The sequence below is a fragment of the Seriola lalandi genome, unplaced genomic scaffold (assembly GCF_002814215.2).
Source record: "Seriola lalandi dorsalis isolate HSWRI2012SDOR001 ecotype SW California unplaced genomic scaffold, Sedor1 jcf7180002054829, whole genome shotgun sequence".
NCBI lineage: Eukaryota > Metazoa > Chordata > Actinopteri > Carangiformes > Carangidae > Seriola > Seriola lalandi.
In genome coordinates, this window is record NW_019525382.1 from 1,307,243 (window position 1) to 1,328,402 (window position 21,160).

The 21,160-nt window shown below is 36.9% G+C and overlaps 2 protein-coding genes across 3 annotated transcripts; both read left to right on the plus strand.

Moving 5' to 3' along the window:
- The first annotated feature begins 577 nt into the window (after positions 1-577).
- Positions 578-14,391, plus strand: LOC111669982 (FYN-binding protein 1). 2 transcript variants are annotated; one of them, XM_023426501.2, is made up of 16 exons: positions 578-707; positions 5,510-6,131; positions 7,085-7,199; positions 7,673-7,728; positions 7,912-7,949; positions 8,381-8,421; positions 9,345-9,477; positions 9,826-9,988; positions 11,321-11,471; positions 11,706-11,722; positions 12,306-12,366; positions 12,650-12,692; positions 12,968-13,130; positions 13,365-13,398; positions 13,834-13,871; positions 13,970-14,391. In XM_023426501.2, exons 1-16 carry the CDS (start codon positions 705-707, stop codon positions 13,996-13,998), a joined length of 1,707 nt encoding a protein of 568 aa, XP_023282269.1. In that variant the 5' UTR covers positions 578-704; the 3' UTR covers positions 13,999-14,391. The 2 variants fall into 2 exon arrangements, with proteins under 2 accessions (XP_023282269.1, XP_087035494.1); XM_087179368.1 differs by having other exon boundaries at positions 7,088-7,199.
- Positions 14,392-16,440: 2,049 nt separating this feature from the next.
- On the plus strand, positions 16,441-20,730 carry pex11g (peroxisomal biogenesis factor 11 gamma). The gene is made up of 5 exons (XM_023426488.2): positions 16,441-16,647; positions 17,871-18,068; positions 18,314-18,492; positions 19,087-19,155; positions 19,286-20,730. The coding sequence occupies exons 1-5, from the start codon at positions 16,585-16,587 to the stop codon at positions 19,497-19,499; spliced, it is 723 nt and encodes a 240-aa protein (XP_023282256.1). The 5' UTR covers positions 16,441-16,584; the 3' UTR covers positions 19,500-20,730.
- The last annotated feature ends 430 nt before the right edge of the window (positions 20,731-21,160 follow it).

Consider the following 21,160-nt stretch of genomic DNA (forward strand, 5'->3'; position numbering starts at 1 on the left):
TCTAAGGACAGAGGGTGTCGTGTGCTGTAAACACTATAAAGTCCTTTGGGGGCAATCACAATTCTGATTTGTGATATTGGTTTTATATATATACAGTATATATATATATACATGAAGGACTTGACTTCACCTGTACAACCAGAATGAAATACAGAAAGCAGAAGCAAGCCCATTTCATCTCACTTCACCTCACTTTTACTTAATTTTATTTTTCTTTAAAATTCAGAGTTTTACCTCTGAATGAAATTATTTCATTCATCTTTGCTTTTTTTGTGCTTTCCTTTCCTTTCCTTTCCTTTATTCACACAGCGAGATGATAAAACACAAAGAGCAGAGAAAATTGATAAATGCTGATGATACAAAATTACTTGCTAATCCTTGAAATGTGGCCTTTTTTTCTAAAAAAAAAAAAACAAACCAAAAAAAAACACTCAAACATATAATGAAAGCTCTGACCTTTCAAGAATAAAATTGAAACAAACATTATGACAGCATGTTAATATTTCCCTGCTGTTGAAGCTCATGTTGTGGCGCTGTCAGTTAACCACCTTCCCCACAGTGAATTACTGAGCATTTCCTCATTTGCAGTAAGCTTAGAGACACAGGTCATGAAGGTGTTTGTACATTCACGTCAGCCTGGATACTGAATCACTGCTGGACATGGGGCACTTTATCCACCACTGAATCATCACTAAAGCTAAAATATGGTAAGAAATTCTCATTTATAATCATTTGTATAGTTTGGTTGTAACATGTATCTATTCTTGAAGGGATTAACAGCTCCCCTACTCTCAGCTGGAGTGACTGTGTAATTCTGACCATTTCCTCCTGACAGTCAACCCATCTATGAATAACCTGACAATCAAAGAAAGACCATGGACAGATTTTATTGTTTCACTGGGTAAAACCTCAGTTACCTTTTATCATAACCTTTTAAACTTTTAACCTGGTTTAGAATCCTTCAAACACATGATCTGGCATTTTGAAACAGCACGTTGTGGCTCTCTGGTAGAGCCGGTAAAACATTAATGTGTTGAGTTGCACTTGTTCTCTACAGGAATTACATCATTTTCACAGCCAAAAGGGGAAGTTGGAATTTGAAATTGCCAAGAGTGGCATCCTGCGGCTGATGAATGAAAGCTTTATCACACAGCTATCACCAGTTAATGATTCACAGTGTGCACCGCTTCACTTCAGTTTGTATTTTAATAGCATTTTGAAACTTTTTTAAATAGAAGAAGCTCAGTGATGGTTGATATTTAGCCTTTAAATTGCAAAATATCTTAGTCCTCCTTCAGGTTTTTCTCCATATTTGGGTGTATAGAGACTTGAGAGGCTTGTGACTCTAAAACTCAACTAAAACCAGACTTATTATTGTATTTTTTCAGCTCTTAAATCAATTAAACAACTACATCAAATGTGTTCTGTAGCAGAGACTGGCTGTTACACAGCGTTGTGTTAATATATTGAATCCATTTTTTAGCTTTAGCACAGGTTAGTGCAATTTAAAGTTTAAAGTGGTTGTTGGTGTAGTCTTAATAGAGATCAACAGAGTTACACAATATTTCGGAAAATGCTGACTTTCAGAACAATATGTGTTATGGTAACAACTAAGTCATATTTTATTCATTATTTATTTTGTCACTCTGTTTTAAATACAGTAGTTTTTCTGAGTGTTGTCAGGTTTTCTCTGGAGCACCTGCACAGCTAGAGACTGTGGAAAGACACCTGAGTTAATGTGTGCCACATAAAGGGAAACGCACACACACGCACACACACACTTGTACACACACTGTGTTTCTTCTGCAGGCGCTCGCTGACTGAAAGTGGAACCCCATGTCTGAGTTTTGTGGTGTAGAGAAAAAGTTTTTTGTCTGTTTCCTTTGTTCCTCGTGACAAGATAGAGTGAGCGAGCGAGCGGGCAAGCGACTGAGCAGAGTTTGCAGCTTATTGGTGCAGGAGCAACAGTGGAGGGTATTTCTATGGTAACCAGCGCAGGATGCTGGCTGAGGTAAAGAGGTGTGTGGTTGTGAGCACTTCCTGCACTTCTTCACATTCTTCTGTCTGGCTTTGTAAAGCTTTCAACTTGAGGTGTTCAGACAATAGTTGGGTGATTCCTTTATTATGATAATGTTTTTCTTTTTGTTGTTGTTTACAACGTACCAGAGACATTCATTCATCGTGTTTCACTACTCTCTCCAAATCTTATTTCCTCTATGGTCCTGTGTTTGCCGATCACCTTCGGCAATTGCATAACCAGTGCTGTGGTTTTAAAAACTGTTTTAAGACTCCACCAGCTGAATTTCAACTAAACCAATGAGTTTGCTGCTGCCGCTCTGTAACACTTACTTCAAACTCTCTTTTCTCTTCTTGCTCGGTCCACTCGTCAAGATGAGAATGATTACATTCAAACCCCAAATAACATCACAGAGACGCCTCAAAACATGTTTCAGTCCCTGACAGATTCCTGTTGACACTAATATAGAGGAAAATTTCTTTTTTATTTTTATTGACAATGCGCTAGTACATCTGCAAAAATAGTACTATATATCAAACTTTGTCAAGAATGCAGCAATTAAATCGTGAATTTATTTCCATTGTTGTCCCTGGTGTTTACACAGTCCACCAACCTCATCAAGTCCAACATTAAGATATTACAAACGTAATAGAAGACACAGAGGAAGTCATGTAAACAAACTAGAAGAGCGGCTCTCCAACGAGGCCATTGCAAAAATACATATGCCAAACTTTAGAGAAACAATTCAAATTCATAGCAAATGATCCAGATCTGCCCCAAAATGTCATTTGTTCCTTCCCATCCCTCCACCAGGTTCGGTGAAAATCAATCCGTACTTTTTGCATAATCAGATAAATAATCAGACGAACAAACAAACAAACATGGATGAAAACATAAACTTCTTGGAGGAAGTAACAATTGATAAAAATCTTTTCAGAACCACATGAAGTAATAGTGACAAAAACACATTAAAGGGGATCAACATCATGAAATAGTTCAAAATGTAAACATCATTGATCGTTTATAACAACATTTCAATATCTCCACTCTCTATTAAGGAATACTAGTTAGGAGCCATTGTTAAGCCTTTGCTTTAAAGCAATGGGAGTTTGGGTTTGAGCTTATTCCACTCCACTGCACCAGAGTACAGAAAGTAATCCTGACCTGTCTTCTGTGTCATCTATAAAGCATTAAGTTTGCTACACTGGATGTGATGTTATGGCTATGGACTAAAATAGTTTAAAATATCAATGAACAGTTTCATGTTCACTCCTACAAAACAATATTTGATTCCTGTGCTCCACTGGAGGCCAGTGAAGCTGTAAGAACTGAAATCTTCTTTCCTTTTTGACTTTCATCCCAACAGAATATGTTTTTCAAAAACACTCCAAAGAGAATATGTTTACTCTACCTGGCCTCTCCATCAGGTGCACATATAACATTTACTGCAATGCAGTGCAACAGGAATATTATAATGTTCAGTTTCTGTTGACACTGTCACAGGTGTTTATTACTGACCTCCTAGTTAATGGTGAGCAGTGTTGGGGAATAGTGAACACATTATTACTAACTAGGACTTAAACTATTTTGCAGAAGTTTGCAGGTAGCTACGCTACATTCATATTTGCGTATTGATTCAAGTAGTAAATTACTTTTTTGCCATTTTTGAATAACTACTGAAACGACAAACAATTTTTGGCCATAAAAGGAAAAGAATGATTTAAAAAAAAATAAAAAAGCAATTCTCTCTGTTTCATCCTGACCACTGTGAATGCAAACAAAGGCAATGCATTTGTCAGGCAGGCCACACAACACGCTTTGTGTAGTGCATGTGCAAAAGCTAAGGGCGTTGCTTAGTGTTCACACAGCGACAACACCATGATGGATAAACCTCCTCAGTCTCAGCTCAGACTGTTTTCTGAGTGAATGAATCAAAAACTAGCAGATTTCAGCTAAACACTCAGGGAAACCAAATCCTGCAAGGCTGGGTCAGTGTGGGCTGGGCTTGGGGCATCTGAGACTGGGGATTGTATAGTTGTGACATCACAAAGCTATGGAAGTGATAACGGCTTTTCTGAATATGGGCTTTGTGAATTTCTCCATGGACTGAGACTTTGATAATTTCACAGTATTAATATGGGATCTAGAACTGCTTTATAATCAAAAAAGACATAGAAATCTCACCTAATATAATATGGGACCTTTAAACAGTTATTGTTTACAAAACCATAGCTGACATTCCTTGCACTTTCCTATTGATAGTGAGGTATTTTAGTTTTTTTGGTTTATGTTATAACATGTAAACAAGTAGGCACTTTTTGCAATAAATTGCAATAAATAAAACATTTTTCTTACAACTTGATGAAAAATGTTACATAAACATTTTCTTTTTACAAAGTAGTTTGAACTAGCTTTAGTAGCTTAGTTAACCAAGCTCATTTTCTTCCTCTGGTTTTCTTCGTCTTGTAGCTTTGCTGTAGTTCAACTTCTTCCAGCGAAGTAATTCGTAGCTTGCAAAGTTATAATGCTTTCAAAGTAGCTTCCCCAACACTAGTGGTGAGTTTGTATGGGGATGGGCCAAACCCCCTCCCAATATAATGTAATGTAGTCCAGTTTCTCACCACATTTATTTTATTTTTTTGACTTTTTTTTAAAGTTTAGTTTCGTTTTTTTAGTTTGACTAGCTCCACAGTGGTGTGGTGCAGTTCATAGTGAGAAACCAGACAGAAAACCAGGAAATGTCTTCTAAACATGCAGTAGTAAGAATAAAAGGACTGAACACAAACAACAGGAGATGAGTATATGATGCATAAAGTTAATTCAACTGTACAACATCATGCTGAACTATATTAGAGTTTTGAGGAAGTGATGATTCAGCCATAACAGCCTCACTCTTTCTGAAACAGGTGAAAATTGCTGCAAAGGGATTTTAATCAATACGTTCTCCTCATTAAAGTGACTTTACAATATACCCTCCCTTTTAGCATCTATAGGCACTATATATCTATATATCTATATATCTATGGATATATAAAGAGAGAGAGAGGTGGTGGTTTGAGGAGGTGATGAGGAAGTGATGAAGTGCTGTATATATATATATATATATATATGTATATAACAAACAGAGATATCTGCTAACAACTACTTTGCTCTGGTACTGTACAGTATAATGTGTTACTATTGTGTAACTATTTATTCTGTGTTTATACTGCTTATGAATGGTGCTGATCTGGAATTACTTCTTTCTGTCTTTAGTTTTGTGTGCTGCAGGGAGTTGATGGGGACTTGTGAGCTCTGTGAAGATAAAAACAACCAGGAAATTGTGTTGTTGCATGGTGCAATCACACTTTGTAAAGATAGCGCAGGCTTTTGATGAGTTGTGTGTGTTTGTGAACGTGGGGGTCATGCCTTGCTGTGAGCTGTGCTGCTAACTTCCTGCTTAAGAAACAGAGCAGCCGCAGGTTTGAGTTTGTGCTTCTGTGTAATTTTCAGGAGGAGATCGTAGATGTCAAGGCTCTGAGGGCCCGGTTCAACAACAAGACCAGCACCTCGGACACCAGCAGCCGAGACAGCGGGTCCCCAAAATCTCCACGACCTGGGTTTGGGAGAGCAATCTTGCCAATGACAGATAACAATCTGGCCCATCACAGACTGTCTCCCTCTGTTCCTCCTCCCTTGACTGGCCCAGGGCTGGTGAGGTTCCCAAGGCCAGAGCCAACAGCCGCCTCCAGCCCCCTCAGACCTGCCTCTGTCCCGCGACCGCCTCTACATTCTGGAGTCAGAGCACCCATCCAGCCGGCAGACGCCAGCAAGGTCAAACAGACGGGGGAGATGCTACAAAACATGATGATGAGGCACCAGATCCCTGCAGGTATCAGACCAGCTCTGGCTCCATCACCAACTCCACCTCAGGCCCCTGCACCAGCTCCCACCTCCACCCCTCTCCGACAGCCGCCCAGACAGAGGAGCGCAGGGGAAGTGACCCCGCTGAGGAAACCCCTGCCCCCTGAAGGACCCCTGCCCTTGAAGCCAAAACGCCCGCCAAGTGTCAACCTGGAGCCCTTTATGAGGTTCACCCGAGGACCTGCCCTTCCTGCCCCGAGGAAAAGTGACAGTGAGTCTCTCTAGTTTATTATTCACACGCAGATTTTTAATTATGTATTACTCAACTTGTAAATGAAGACGATCTAGAATTTCTTTGCTTATTTCTCTCTGGCTAAATGTTTGTAAAAGATTCATTTCTCTGAAGATGGAAAGAAAACACCTGCGGTTCTTTCTGTTTTTAAAATGATTTGAGTAACATCATCATGGCAGTTGCTGGTGTAATTATAAGATTAGTCAATATAATACAAGGACAAAGCTTGTTTTCTCACAGTAGGAAAAGTGCAGGTATAAAAACTGAAATTAATGGTGGTTGAATTCCATCTAGTTGCTTCAGTTTAAGGGTCCTGGTGTTGTGCATGCTGCCTCGCTGTCACACCGTCATGGTTGACTGGCACACTTAAATAGAATAACAGTAACACCGCTCTTATTCTTCTGCTCGCTATTCTTATTATGAAATGCCAAAATGTCTGCGGTGAAATAGACGTGTGTGGCAATTTTACTTTCCCATGAATTAAACGCATTTTCAAAAGCATGTCAGACATTTTGGCCATGTTTAATGATGATCGTTAGATTTTTTTGTTTTATTGAAACTTTTGATGGAAAGTTAAGTGATTAAGATGGATGAATATCCAAACCTTAATATTACTGACAGAGCATCAGATACCTAAAGAAGAATCTTCTATAAAACATAAGGATTCATTATTTAAAATCAAATCTCATGATCACTGGTTCAAAGTGTTCAAAGCAACATTGACAAACCAGTGTGCTTCATCTTTGATTGGAAGTCAGCAGCATTAAAGCTCATTGAAATTAAACAAACAAGCCTAGTGCGGAAACATTTCAGCGAATGTGCCTCTCTTTTTGCCTTTTCATCAAAGATTGTCAGTGCTGTCATCGCTGCTTATCTGTCTCATTGTAAATAAAATTTCTTCATCTACGTAAAGACATTGTCTGGCTCTTCAGCAGGTTCCCCAGGTTCAGCTGGTAGAAAAATGTCCCTGCCAGGATTAGTCAGTCCTCCAAAACTGCCACAGCGATCCAACAAACCAAGCAGGCTGCCGCACCAGATTGCCTCTATGTGAGTATTCACCACTTCACAACATGCTGGTGTTATTAGATACAGAAACAACCTGGTTTGAATTTCAGATAATTTACATCATATCTTTAAATGTACAATCAATGTTAATAAAATCACTGAGAGAGCCACACCAGATTCTCATTTCCTTCACAGTTGTCATGATGTTAAGAAGGAGGGCAGGAAATTATGCGAGAAATTAAATTTTAAAATATCAACAACAAACATGTTGCAAACAACAAGTGTAACACAAATTATATAAATAATATAAAACCGTTCTTTTTGTGCAGTTACTTCTACTACACTACTACACTACACTACACTAGCTCCTAAAAATGAAGTTTATATACAACAAATATCTTTTTTGACGGAAACGTGATACTGTCCAGATGATGGTTTTATTTGTTTTTATTTTTTTCAGCAGGAAAAAAGTGTAATTGCTGAATAATGAACAAACGTTTGTTTATTGATTGCAGAGACATTGATGATAGCCAGGACACCTATGACGACATTGCAAGTTTTGAGAGGAATGGTAAAAAATTGTTTACTGGTGCATCGCTGCAGCCTCTTTCCTGCTTGAAGCTCTCCTTCTTCTGACACATTTTAAGTGATAAAAATATATGAGTTGTAATTTACTTGTATTATCATGATTATCAAGCAGTTTTCTGAGAAATTGTGCCACTTTTTTAAAGACATGTCTTTCATGATTTCGCAGAGTCCTGGAGTGACAACAGTTCACAGTGTCTGGATGGGGTGGGTACAGAAAATTGAAACTGAAATTCTCACTTTAAAGTGATAATACCACCCATTTGAAGAATTCAAAATCAGGTGGTCTCCTCTTGTGAGAACACGTTGCACTCTTCCCCTAAAACTGTAACTAAACTTAGAATGAAAGTCCAGTTCACTCCTGTTTGTAATGCTTTAGTATTCGTTTATGTTGGTGAGACAAATGACAATTAACTTTATTCACTGTCAGTGCTTTCAAGTGCTTCCTTTGATTTCAAGCTTGAGTTAAGTGTAATGTACACATACATAGACAACAATGAGGAAAACACAATGTGTTATATGACTGAGAAATAAGACAATTAAATTCTTACAATGGGTGGTATTCTCCTTTAATGTAATAATCCCTGTGCATGAATATTTTCTTTTGTCTTCAAATCAAATTGTCTTTTGTCTTGCAGGATGATGATGATGATGATGATGTATATGAGTTTATTGATGAGTAAGTATAAACTTTCTGCTTTCTACTTTCCAAGTAATTGTTGAGTCTGTATCTAATAGGAGCTCTACATAACCAAAGTAAAAAGTGGCTACGTTGTGAAGCAATTGTTTCTTTTATTTCTGTTACTGCTGCTGTTATTTTTACATCTGCTGCTACCGCTGCTGCAGTGTGCTACTGTTGTGACAACCACCAACAGTAGTTTTCTTAATCATGGTCGTATTTGCATGTGAGATGGAGTGCTAGGCTGTAATGATATGAATATTTACACATTTACATTTATTCAGTCAGAGGACCGTTTTTTCTAAAGATACGTACAAATGAGATACTATCAAAGCCACAGCAGTTCAAGGAGAAGTCTTCAAGAATAAGTGACTTATTATCTGCCTATTTTGTTTTAAAGTCAGAAGAATTTCAAATTGCATGAAGGTTCGTAAAGCATATTGTGCAGCTTGTCTTTACTTCTAAGTTATGTCTGTGATTCAACACACATGTTTCCTGTAAGCAGGATATTGTGACAAATAACAGGCAGAGTCTGTTGAAATCTGGGCAAATCAGAACAAACTGAAACAGTGAAAGAGAGTAAATACTGAAGTTGGCAAAGAAGTTTAGTTTGAATTGCTTAGTGCAGAATGAATGGCTTCAAAACATGTTATTTGTCTCTCATGTACAACTGATTGTTGTGATGTTACAGCTTTTACTGAAAATAAAATGAATGATCATAATATCTGTGAAATTGATATGTGTGAGAAAAGATACACCTTTTCCAGAGAGTTTAATGTAATGTAAAGTTTTAGTAATGTCATTTTAATAGAAAACTATGAGAAAACAAAAACACTGCCAAGCCTTGTTTTGTTGTTAGTCATGTAGTTAGTGCATGTTGTCATGTGAAGAAGTAATTTTTCAGTTGAATTTCTCCTTTCTAGGGACCAGGTGGGCGTGAATCGAGTAACTGCTGAGAAGATGAGAAAGAAAGAAGCAAAGAAGCATCGAGAACAGGAGAAGAAAGAACGGATGGAGCGTCAGAAAAAACAGAATGAGCTGAGGAAGAACTTCCAGGTAAGAGCCCAGCGACATCTGTCCTCCATGAAACTTCCAAAGATCCAGTTCCTTCAGCAGCAGATCTGATGGCATCGCCTTAAGCATTTAGCATGGATGACAGTTTAAGGAAATTCAAAACAGAAATGCTACTTGCATTTTGGAGATAAATATATAATATAGTCATAGTAAATTTAGGATAGCTACTTTGGGTAAGTTAACCTGATAAACTTCCAGCTTCATGATTGCTATGATTTTGAATTAAAATGCATGTTGAAATATAGATTTTTATTTCTAGTATAAACCAGAGATCCTTCTTTGAACTTCAAATTTGCGACTTTCACACCTTACTTATCTGTCCATATGTAGTTGCAAGGGGAGGTGGAGGTTCTTCATACAGCCAAAGTCCGACACGATTGGCACGGAGGATCAAAACTGGATCTCAGTGTACGACAAGGCGAGAGTGTGGAGATCCTTCGGGTGAAGAATAACCCAGGAGGCAAATGGTTGGCTCGGTCTCTGAATGGAACCTGTGAGTTCTGCTTTAAATTTCTCTTAATCAATCATGCAGAGCATCTTCCCATCTGAGCCACAAAGGTAGGCGTCTGAGTAAGCCATGAATCGGCCCGTCCAGCAAATTCACCTCCAAACATAAACCAACACAGAGGAGACCTTTGTTTGCATATTTAAAAAACACAGTTGGAAATACCTGAAATTCAATACTGCAGAATATATTTCACATATTGCTTAAGTGGAAAAGTTATATGAAGCATATCAAGAAAAGATGCAATAAAAGCTGACACATTTTTTCCAATACTTCTGCAATTAGTGTGCTCTTGTCACAGAAGATATACCTGTTGTTGTGTTTGGCAAGTGTTTCTTGTGGTCTTTCCTTGGCTCCTACTTTGCTTTGTAATGGACATTAAAAAACACAATGTATTATGTTATGCAGATAAGACACAACTCTATCTGTGAAAGCAAACAGTTCTTCTGGCCCTCTGTCTTTTGACCTCTTATTCTCTGGCTTGTTGTTTACTTCCTCTAGTGTTTATTTCATCTTTCCAATAAATTATGTAAATTAAGTAAGCAATCAGAATCAGAATCAATTAAGTGCCAAGTATGTTTTCCCAAATGACGAATTTGCTTAGGTGTTTTGGTACATAACAATGTCAGCAATTGTAGACAGTTGACAGGTTGAGGACAACAAAGAATGCTATAAAGGAAAGCAGAGCAGCATTTGAAGTGTAAAGCGTAAAGCATGTGTAAAATTTGATTGAAGTCAGTTCAACACGTGGTTACCTTGGTTTCTCCAGCAAGCTAAATGGCAATATAGCATGAAAGTAGTGTTACTATTCTTGCTACAAGTTTAATGCAAATTCCACACAGTGATGAACTAAGAAACAATTGCTTCACAAGTCAATGCTTCGAAATGATATTGCATATATGTATACTATATACTATAACGTATATATTGCACATTATCCTGGCTAAAGGGGATAACAATTTAACAACAAAGTGTTTCAGACTGACTGCCATTTTTAAATAAGAATCTAAAGCACATCACAATCTGCCAGTCTGTTTACCTTTGACCTTTCATGTTGGTCACATTTTGTTGTTGTTGATGAAGCGAACTCCTTTACAGTATGACTATTCTGCTAATCCAACAGTAGCAGAGTGCAATATGCACCAAATTAATAATACAATAACTGTCACAGTATTATATTGATATTTTTCACATTTACTGATGTATTCAGTATACATAATAAAATTCAACACCCAGCCATAATACTGATCATCGTTTGTTGCGTTTGTTTCATCTGTGTTGATTTACAGTATATTACCTTGTCGTTGTGTAAACTTGCAGACGGATACATCAGCAATACATGTGTGGACATTGACTATGAAGCAGTGAAGCGCAAAGTGCTCCAGTCCAAAAAAATAGACTCATCACCATTACCTCCACCACCTCCAGACCCCCCACATATGTTTGATGTGGACTCCAATAACAGAGACAGGTACAGCAGATTGTGTTCATCCTGCTGTATAGAAAATTTTCCTTTTTATATTGAAAGAAAAACCTCTCAACACTCCAGCCAACCTTTACTTTAAGTTATGTTCAGTGTATCAGTAATTTGAAATTCTGTGAATGTAACCTGTAAACATGCCTAATTGTTCGGTTGCATTGCTTTTTCTGGTTCACCTGCTCTTGTTCCAACTAACATGTACGTTGTATTTCTTCTAATCTGCAGCATGCTTCAGGATGATGGTAAGTAACAACAAAGCACATATGACTAATTAGGATTAATGTCAGATTTTTTTTATTTACAACAGAATTGCTCAAAAGAAACAGCAGTCTCAATTATTTCTGTCAAATGAAGATCATTTGACTAGGTAATTTGGTTTAATAAAAAAATAAAAAATAAAAAGATGAAATAGCCGCCCAATCACCAGCGAAACTTCAAGAAGGAAATCTCTAAAAAATTGTTATTATGCAAAATTGTTGTATTGTTATATTGTTCAAAATTGAACATACAATACAGTAACATGGGGTGCTGTTTGCTAAATATGATATTTGACAACTTAAAGATTAAGAAAGATGACCAACTTTAACCCAAACATGAATATTTTAATGAAATAGTACTTGGCTATCTAGTGTGGGTCAAACTCATTGTTTACTTTATTCTATTTATCATTATTTAGTTTATTATTAATATCTATATTTAAGAGTTAAGCACATGTTTTATTACTGTTATTGTACGATTGTTTCAACCAAAAATGTTAATGGTTATTATTTATTTAGAAGACAAGATAAAGTTAGTTTCAGTTTACACAACTTGTTTTGTTCTCAGATGACTATGATGATGTTCAACCATTGACTGAGGATTTCCCCCCACCACCATTTGAAATCAGGTATCTGCTCATGTCTGATTCACTGAAAGGAAACAGGAAATGACTGGTTGAGTGTGCTGCTGTATCATTATAATGTAAATCTTTGTCAAGATCTGATAAGTTATGAGACTGATGTTCAAATAGAAGAGCATCATTTGTTAATTTCTAATTACTTTCTTAATCCCTTTGGAAAAAAAACATCTGAAAAACATTTGTTGAATAATACATTGCTATGGTATTTGATTGCTCTATATTTAATTGTCAAGCTCTGAAATCAAATTGTGAAATGTTTTATCATTTTCAGCATAGATCCCAAAGTGGAGAAGGAGCTAAGAAAAAAATTTAAGGTAAATATTTTTTCACACATTTATAACAGTGGTTTACAGTTCAAGTGTTAGCTAAAGAAGAGTGTCATCGGCATAGAAGTGAAAGGAAATATATTTATGAATTATTTGTCCAAAAGGAAAGAACAGGGCCCAGGATTGATCCCTGAGGAACCCCTCATACAACTCAAAATTATATCATGATGCATATAACATAAACATGCTACAGAACCTGCATTGAGAGATTTAAGAAAACTTTAAAATGCCAAAAATGGGTCACTGTAACTGTTGTTCTCCAGTTTGAAGGGCAACCCAAGGTCCTACACACCATGATGGTGGATCCCAACTGCATCTTAAAGAAGCCAGGAGGGAAGGATCTGCATGTGTCTCAGGGAGATGTCCTAGATATTATCCAGCTCACCAGCAGCAAGAAAGTTCTGTGTCGCAACAGGTTTGGAAAATGTACGTGAACACTTTGCATCCCTGTGTGATTTTATGTTATAGTAATCTACAGCATATTTAGATCCCCATTAGCCACTGTATTGTAACAGTGGCTACTCTTGCAACAGATACCACCAATACATATATATCATACATCAATACATATGATTGTATAAAATAATTCAATAACAGTTGGATTTTACAAATTCATTGAGACTGTTCTACATAAAGTCTGTTTTGTCTCTCCTCTCACAGATGGTTATGTGTCCAGATCACTTCTTCTTCCAATGTAAGTAATCTTAATTGGTTCATATGTGACTCTGCCTTCATTAGCAAATATAAAGTCTTTATGAATTAGCCTTTTCTAAATACGGTTATTGTTGTTGTTATGGTAACAGTTTACTGTATCTATGACTTCTGGATGTCTGGATAAAGCTTACACTGACAAATATAGACCCACTTATATACACTGTGCACACACCTACAGTATGTGTTGTATACTGTATGAAGTTTGGCTATTGCTACATCCGTCCAAGTTGTAAATATAAATATTGCACTTGATGCACCCATTTTTACCCTAAGTTGTAAACTCAACTTTGACTTAATGTGTTAAAGCTTTGGTTTAGATTTTACACGGAAGTATCAATGAAAATTGTCAGTGAAATGTCAGTATCAATAAAAATAACTTTTCTGCAATCAGTTTAACATCAGTCTATGTTTGCAGGGAAGGAGACATTTACGACGATGTTGACTATCCAAGTGGTGAGTTATCTTTGGATCCCCATGTTCTATGAATAATTGCAATGCAAACTGTGTTAATATAATTTCCAGTGTAATTTGAAATTGTTTTCTCTTTTCAGACATCTATGACAACGACTCCACACACTGATTTTTCAAACATGTCAAACTTAACACACACACACTTTCACAGCAAGAAACACAAATGTGGAAACAAACTATATGAAAGCTAAAAACGTGTGGGTCCAAATGCTTTATTTGAATCTATTGCAGCTGTCCTGCTCTCAAACACACAAACAAACAAACAAACTAGACTGTAACTCAAACTCAAACTCAATAAAACTATAAAGTATAGTACTATAAAGTCATACAAAACTGATCCATGTGGATATGCACATATGTTCCCTGTGCTAAGACCTGTCATCACTTGCATTGTTTGTCAAACTGCTTGTATAGCAAATGAATACACTATTACTGTAGCTTTGTGTTTTGCTTGACCTCTGAGATAACTTAAAAATAAATAAAATAGCTTTTTTTCTGATAATTGTGATTTGATTTTTTTGGCAATTTTTAAGTTTCTTTTTTTAATAAAGATTAAAAAAAAAAAAAACCTTTTCACCTCCTGAGTGTCATGTTTATCAAAGTCAGAGGAGGACTGTGGATTGTAGATGATGGAGCAATGTAGAAATGAGGCACAAGAAATGAACCGGGAAAAACAGCAATATCTGGGAAGGAAAAAGAAATCGGTTAACTGTATGGAGAGAACCCAAATCAGTTCATCAAGAAATGTACACTACATACATCTTTTATATGGATTTAGAAAAAATGTGAAAGACAACCCTTCTGCTCTTACTATGCATCTTACTATGAGTGTGGGTGCACAGCTATGCAGCGTGCTACACACACTTCCAGTAAAGGATGTATCTTCAACTTTTACTGGAACTGTGTTTAAGTCACTGTTGATCTTTGAGGTTTTCTCTGGAAGCGACTTGTGAAACTATGAAAACAGTAACTGACTACAACTCCAAACAACCAAAGGTATCATAAAAATGATTAGTACACTGACAATGCAATGGAATTGCATATACACTTAGCTGGTAGTTGTAGCTAAAACTAATGCAACAGTCCTACAATAAACAGCATGCTCATGAAGGTTATAATGTTCAGTTTGTGCTGGAACTGTTCCAGAAAGGGGTTAATTCAATGTTATGGTCATTTTGGAGGATGTAGTTTGTGGTGCTGTTGAACTGAAAAGCATTATACCAACAGACATTTCTATTATTTTGTCCAGCCTGTTTATACCAATGAGTGTTGTTTAAATGACCGAAACACCTCTCTGTATAATGCCATACTGTAAACTATAAGTTCAAAGGTAAAGTATAAGTAAACAGTAGGAGAAGAAAGTCCCTACCGTTAATCCTATGTATCAGTTGATTCAGAGTAGCCTATGATTAGCATAACAAGATCCAAAATTTCCATCAATAAGAAAAGGAATAAAATGTCTGGACTGGATCTGAATACAAATAATACACTAGCAGTCAAAAGTTTAAGGGCACCTCCAGTGTTTCTGAAATTAAATTAAAGCACTAAACAAATAAACATGTTGAATTAAATCTAATCTAGATATAGATTCAGCAGCCAAACAGACTCGTGACGTTCTTTCTACAATGGAAATCAAATTTTGTCCAGAAAGTTCATCCCAACACTGTTGCAGAAGTTCCCATAAATGTATTGTACTTGTAGGTTGCTTTGCTTTCACCTTCTGTCCAGTTCATCCCAAACCAGCTCCATGAGGTTTAAGTCTGGAGACTGTGCTCGTCTTCATCATGTGAAATCACCATCTGGTTCTTTTCTTCTGATGTTTCGGCCCATTGTCTTGTGGGATTAACCCCTGACCAACCAGTCTGTTTTTTGACTGTGTTATTTGACTTTTTTTCAGCATTCTGACAGCAATATACAGTACTACTTCCTGCAGTACAGTATTGTACTAACAAAGCATTAGAGGGTGCAGTAACACAGTTTGTTCCAACACTGCCATTGTACAGACAGAGGGTTTGTAATTAACCAACAAAAGTTGGGAGAAAAAGTCAGGAGTTGTTTGCATTAACTTTCAAAGCTTAATTTACTTCAATTGCTGCAGGTAAGTTAAGCAATTTCTTCAAAAGGTCTGATTTCTATGAAATGTACATGATTTTTCCATTTTTGGTGACCTTTTTTTCACCTTGGGCAGGTTACTGCTTACCTTTGTTCCATTTAAGGTTAGTCACTGGACTTGAACTGTTTAAATTTCAATAAAAAGTGGGAAAACAGGGCTGTTCTAAAACCTTTAACTGGTATGTTTCTTCATGCCTTATATATACGGATATTGATTCATACTGGAAAAATGAAAGGCTACTGAACTATCCGTGTGGTTTATATTCTACAACATCAGCGAGCATTATTATTGATATGCAACAGCCAGTATTGTTGAAGCAGAAATGATATTGCCCAAACTGTGGAGGGCAGCATTACACCATTGCTGTGTCTAGTCTGCAAGAAGACCACGAAGAAGAAGCTCCATTTACTCGGTGATCATCTACTCGGGTCTATATTTTGTTGGGTACTTCCTGTTTCAAAGTCCAGCTGAGAGCTGGTCCAGTGATTAAAGACAAAAGTGGAGATGTTGTGCAGGAGCATCACAGATCCTTGTTTGTTTCTTTAACAGCGTCGTGAGTGTGTGAGTGAGCTGCGGACAGACATGCAGGAGTCTCTGGAGTCTCTGGTCCGACTGCTGGAGTCCTACAGAGGAAGAGATAAAGTTGTAAGTATCCATGGAGTCTAAAATAACAAACACCTAACTGTTATCCCCTCTAATGTGGGATAGTTCATTGGTCTTAAATAACTTTGTTATGATACTCCATTTTCAGTGTAAGTGTAGTTTCAGCATTAGTTCAGTGTTTACTGCCAGCTGAACTGAGTTTACTCCTGCAGGACAAGAAAAAAGAGAAATAGTGTCCAAAGTCGAAGTAAGAGTCATCTAAACACATTACATCTCCTACAATATTAATCATATGAATATAAATATAAATCCTTAATAGAGTAAAAATGTAAATACTACTGTAGATACTACTACTGTAAAAATTATTTTAATTCATGCATCATTTTGCTGTGTTAAGTTGCTTCATAAATGCTGAAACACTGCATTAATACTGTAAATCATTATGTAGAAAACACAAATGGCAAAAAGAATAACTTTAGAGCTGAACCAATAAACCATTAGATATCCAGAAGAAAATTAATAATATTGATAACTATTTTGAAAATCATTCAAACATTCTCTGGATTCAGCTTCTTAATTGTGAGGCCTTATGCTTTTTCTCTTGTCTTACATCATACATTATTAAAAAAAAACACTGTAGGGCTGCAACTAATGATTATTTTCATTATCAATTAATCTGCCAATTATTTTCTTGATAAATCCTTTGTATCAATAAAATGTCAAAAGTGACATCTCCAAATGTCTTGTTTTGTCCGACCGACATTCCAAAGTTTACTATCATGTGTGACAAAAAAAAGCATAAAATCCTAAAATGACTAAGACAGATGAATTGTTGCAGCTCGAAACGTCGAAAAGCTTGACATTATTTGATTTTAAATCCTTGGACAAGAATAAAAAATAAAATAAATAAAATAAAATAATACTTGTAGCTGCCACCTTGGACTCTCTCTAATCGATAATAAAAAATAAAATGAAGTTGCAGCCTTAGATTCAAGCTTGTGAAAAAAATTTCACTTCACAATCCATCAGTTCTGCAGTTTTTTCTGAATAATATTTGAATATAGAATATAGAAATGTTGCAATTTTAGCATAAATACTATATGTCATTATTATGTCAGCCATTCAGGTTTATGTACATATATATAAAAAGATCAGCTTTCACTACATCCCTGAGAGTAAAGTCTCCTCTTTCATAAACACCCCTGTCTCCTGAAAGTACTGTGAGCACCTCCTGGTGTTTCCCCTCTCTCTGTTTGTCTTTCCAGATCAGGACGGTCTGTTATGGCTCCCAGCTTGTTGGAGGAGTTCTTTCCCGTAAGGCAGAAGCAGACGTCTCGTCCCAGCGACTCGGAAAAAGTCTGCTGTTATTTTCTGCTCAGCTCAGCCAATGCAGGACGGTGCTGAGGCTGTTTGACGATCTCTCCATGCTGGCTTATTCACGCAGCTATGGGTTTGGAGACGGGGTGGGTCACACAACAACGCTCTGCTCCGTCCACTTCCTCCTCTCAAGTCTTATCATTCCTCAGAATTCAGTCAGGGAGGGATCGGTGAACATCTGTCCCACTAAATGAAAAACATGATACAGTGGTTCTCTGTCCATATTCTAAGACAAATGGCAGTGGTGGAAAGTGACTAAGTACTTTTACTCAAGTACTGTCCTTGTTATTATTATATCAAGATATTTTACATCTCTTCTGTTCTTGTAAAGGAGGAGGACAGAGGGGTTCGTTGGATTTCTGTGCTGACCAACGTGGCCGATCAGCTCTATTACCCCTGTGAACACATCGCATGGGCCGCCGACGCTGAGCTCATCAAAGTCAAGTCTGATAAATGGTGGCTGTTGAGCACGGTGCTGTGGGGAACCTCGCTGCTGCTGGGAATACTCAGGTGAGCTTACCTGTACATGTATCACAGAAATGATAAATGTTACTTATAGGCTGATTACTGAGAGGTGTAACTGAATGTGTAATTGAAGAACACAGTAAATGAAGTGAATCAAATTTACTGTATTAGTTTATCTTTTATATTTATGGCATTTTGTGTATTTTAATATGTTCTTATTTATATAATGATTTTATTAGTACGTGTTAAATGTCTGTCCAGCACTCATGGAGGCAAGTTCTGAATAATGTTTAAAGGCAATAAATTTAACTCGGCTCATAATTTTCCTTCATGTGAAAAAAATTCCAAACAGATCAAAAGTAGATCTGTTTTTTCACAATTAGTTTTTACTCGTTCTGTTAATTTTTCAAATCTTCTCTTGCAAAGTGTAGTTCCTGTTCAAAAGTCTAACTGTTGTATAATCTGTGAAAAATGAAAACTAAAGCAGAGGTTGCTTTGACTCGATCCCACCGACACTAAGAGTGCATTTTAAGCTTAAAGTGGAGCGCTTTGTAACCCACTTACATTATTTCTTGCTTTACCTGCCAAATATCGAGCATAAAACACTTTCAGTCGTTTTTTTTATTTTTTATTTTTAAGGTCGCTTCGAGTTCTGCTGCTGCTGAAGAAGAAGCTGAAGAGATGTGGGAGAGATGGAGCTGGCAACAGGTGTTGTTTCTGCAGTTTTATCACAAATGTTCAGCCTCTGTAATGGATATAAGACAGGCTTCTTTACTTTGTGAGACATCTGTATAAAACAATGTGTCATGATAAATCAGTGGGTTTTTTTTTCCTGTAGTCGCTCTCAACTCTGCAGACAGATGCAAGGGGAGGTTCTGTCCATCCTCAGCAGCATGGCTGACCTCAGTAACGCCATTCACTGGATGCCGCCCGGCTTCCTGTGGGCCGGTCGATTCCCCAACTGGCTGGTGGGGCTGATGGGCACCATCTCATCTCTGATTGGTTTAATCCAGATGAGCGCCGGCGACAGTGACCAGACAGACAGCACATAGTCTTCATCTCACAGTGAGGAGTAGATGAGAGGCTTAGATCAGCACCGAACGATTGACTTACAGTCTATCGGTGGAAAATGCTGAATGAAACGATGTGAAGCAGATCCAGAACATATGAAATCAAAACCATCTGGACCTATGACTGCACAGTAAGGAAATAAACCTAATACACTAGTGGCCAATCTTCAGATGTGAATGAAAGCTGCTTGAAAAAATAAGTAAGCAAAACATCTTCAAATCCACAAGATTTTTTAAAATATGTTTAGACATTTTAGTCAGTCGTCAGACAGTGAGAGGAAGGATTTGATGATGAGATTAACCAATCAAATTTTCTTTTATTTAGCTCATATTTTTAAGATAACTACTGCAGTTTTACAATCACACAACTGTGAAATTCATTGAGAATATATGTGTTGTTACATAGATGAAAGTATTACATGCCATACATTTTAGTAAAGTGTAGAGGTTTTCAGAGGGTAGAATGTAGATCCTACATGACAATAAAATCCTAATGGCATTGTGGTTACTTGGAGGCACTTCCTAGGGTAAATCTTCTTTGTATTTATCCCATAATGACACTGTGTGTCCTGGTTTGTCAATATTCAAATTGGTCTAACATTTCACCCTGTTCCTGGCTGGTCAAAAGTTGATTTTTGCAGCAATCACTAGGTTTAACGGAGGTTTTAAGTGCAGGAGAGACACAAAGTGACACTAAACCCCTACCTGTTCTGTCACCCCAGAAGGTCACAGCACAATTAGCTAAAATAGGGGATTTCATGGCTGTGTTTTGAAATTAAATCTGTGTGTTGAGTTTAAGAGATGTACGATAATGAGTAGAAAGGCTAGTAAATTGTTGCCTTAGAGACACACTCCATACAGCTGATTTTAAATCTTGCATTTATTCGTCTACAGTGATTCATAAACTGTGAATTAATTATTATACCTTGTTATTATTGTGATGATTGGGCTGCGAGGATTGAAATTGTCTTAACTGTTGACATTAGCCGCAGAAATATCTGAATACATCAAGGAATCAGTAAAAATCAGGTATGAGATTTTGGAATGAAGTTTGGTATCCCCTAGACATCGCTGGCCACATTTTAGATGGAAACAGTCTGTAATACTGGTCAAATGGGACAGAAGATACCCAGAATGTAAACTGAATAAAAATGTAAAATAATTTTAAATCATGTAAAATATTGAACATTTTAAAATAAACATTTGAATTCTCTGTCCTTTTTCAGTCGTTTACTATTGTATCAAAACTGATAGAGCCTGGAGTATCAATTATTAACATATTATTAACATATCCTAAACTAAGAGTTTTTGAAATGAAGTTTGGTATGCTCAGAGACGTATATGGAAGCAGTCTGTATTACTTGTCAGAAGAGACATAAGCTGCTGGGAATGTAAAAGATTTTAGATCATGTAAAAATTATGAACTTTATAAATGAACTTCTTTTTGGATCGATGTATTCGACGTTTGATTGAGCAGGACTTGTAGGTTCAACGTGACGTATGCTCTTGCTACCTTCAGCTGCTGTCGGACATGTAAAAAAAAACCATTGGAGCCTATTGAGCGCAAATATTCAACATTATAAAGACATGTCAAATGCCCCACAAGACCGAGGCTTATCACTTTTTGTTTTCATCTTCAAATT

Coding starts and splice junctions, on each gene's coding strand:
- LOC111669982 (XM_023426501.2), top strand. Junction 12,693..12,967: donor AGCTAAGAAAAAAATTTAAG/GTAAATATTTTT, acceptor GTTGTTCTCCAG/TTTGAAGGGCAACCCAAGGT. Junction 13,872..13,969: donor CGATGTTGACTATCCAAGTG/GTGAGTTATCTT, acceptor TTCTCTTTTCAG/ACATCTATGACAACGACTCC.
- pex11g (XM_023426488.2), top strand. CDS start 16,585: ATGCAGGAGTCTCTGGAGTCTCTGGTCCGACTGCTGGAGTCCTACAGA. Junction 18,069..18,313: donor GCTATGGGTTTGGAGACGGG/GTGGGTCACACA, acceptor GTTCTTGTAAAG/GAGGAGGACAGAGGGGTTCG. Junction 18,493..19,086: donor CTGCTGCTGGGAATACTCAG/GTGAGCTTACCT, acceptor TTTATTTTTAAG/GTCGCTTCGAGTTCTGCTGC.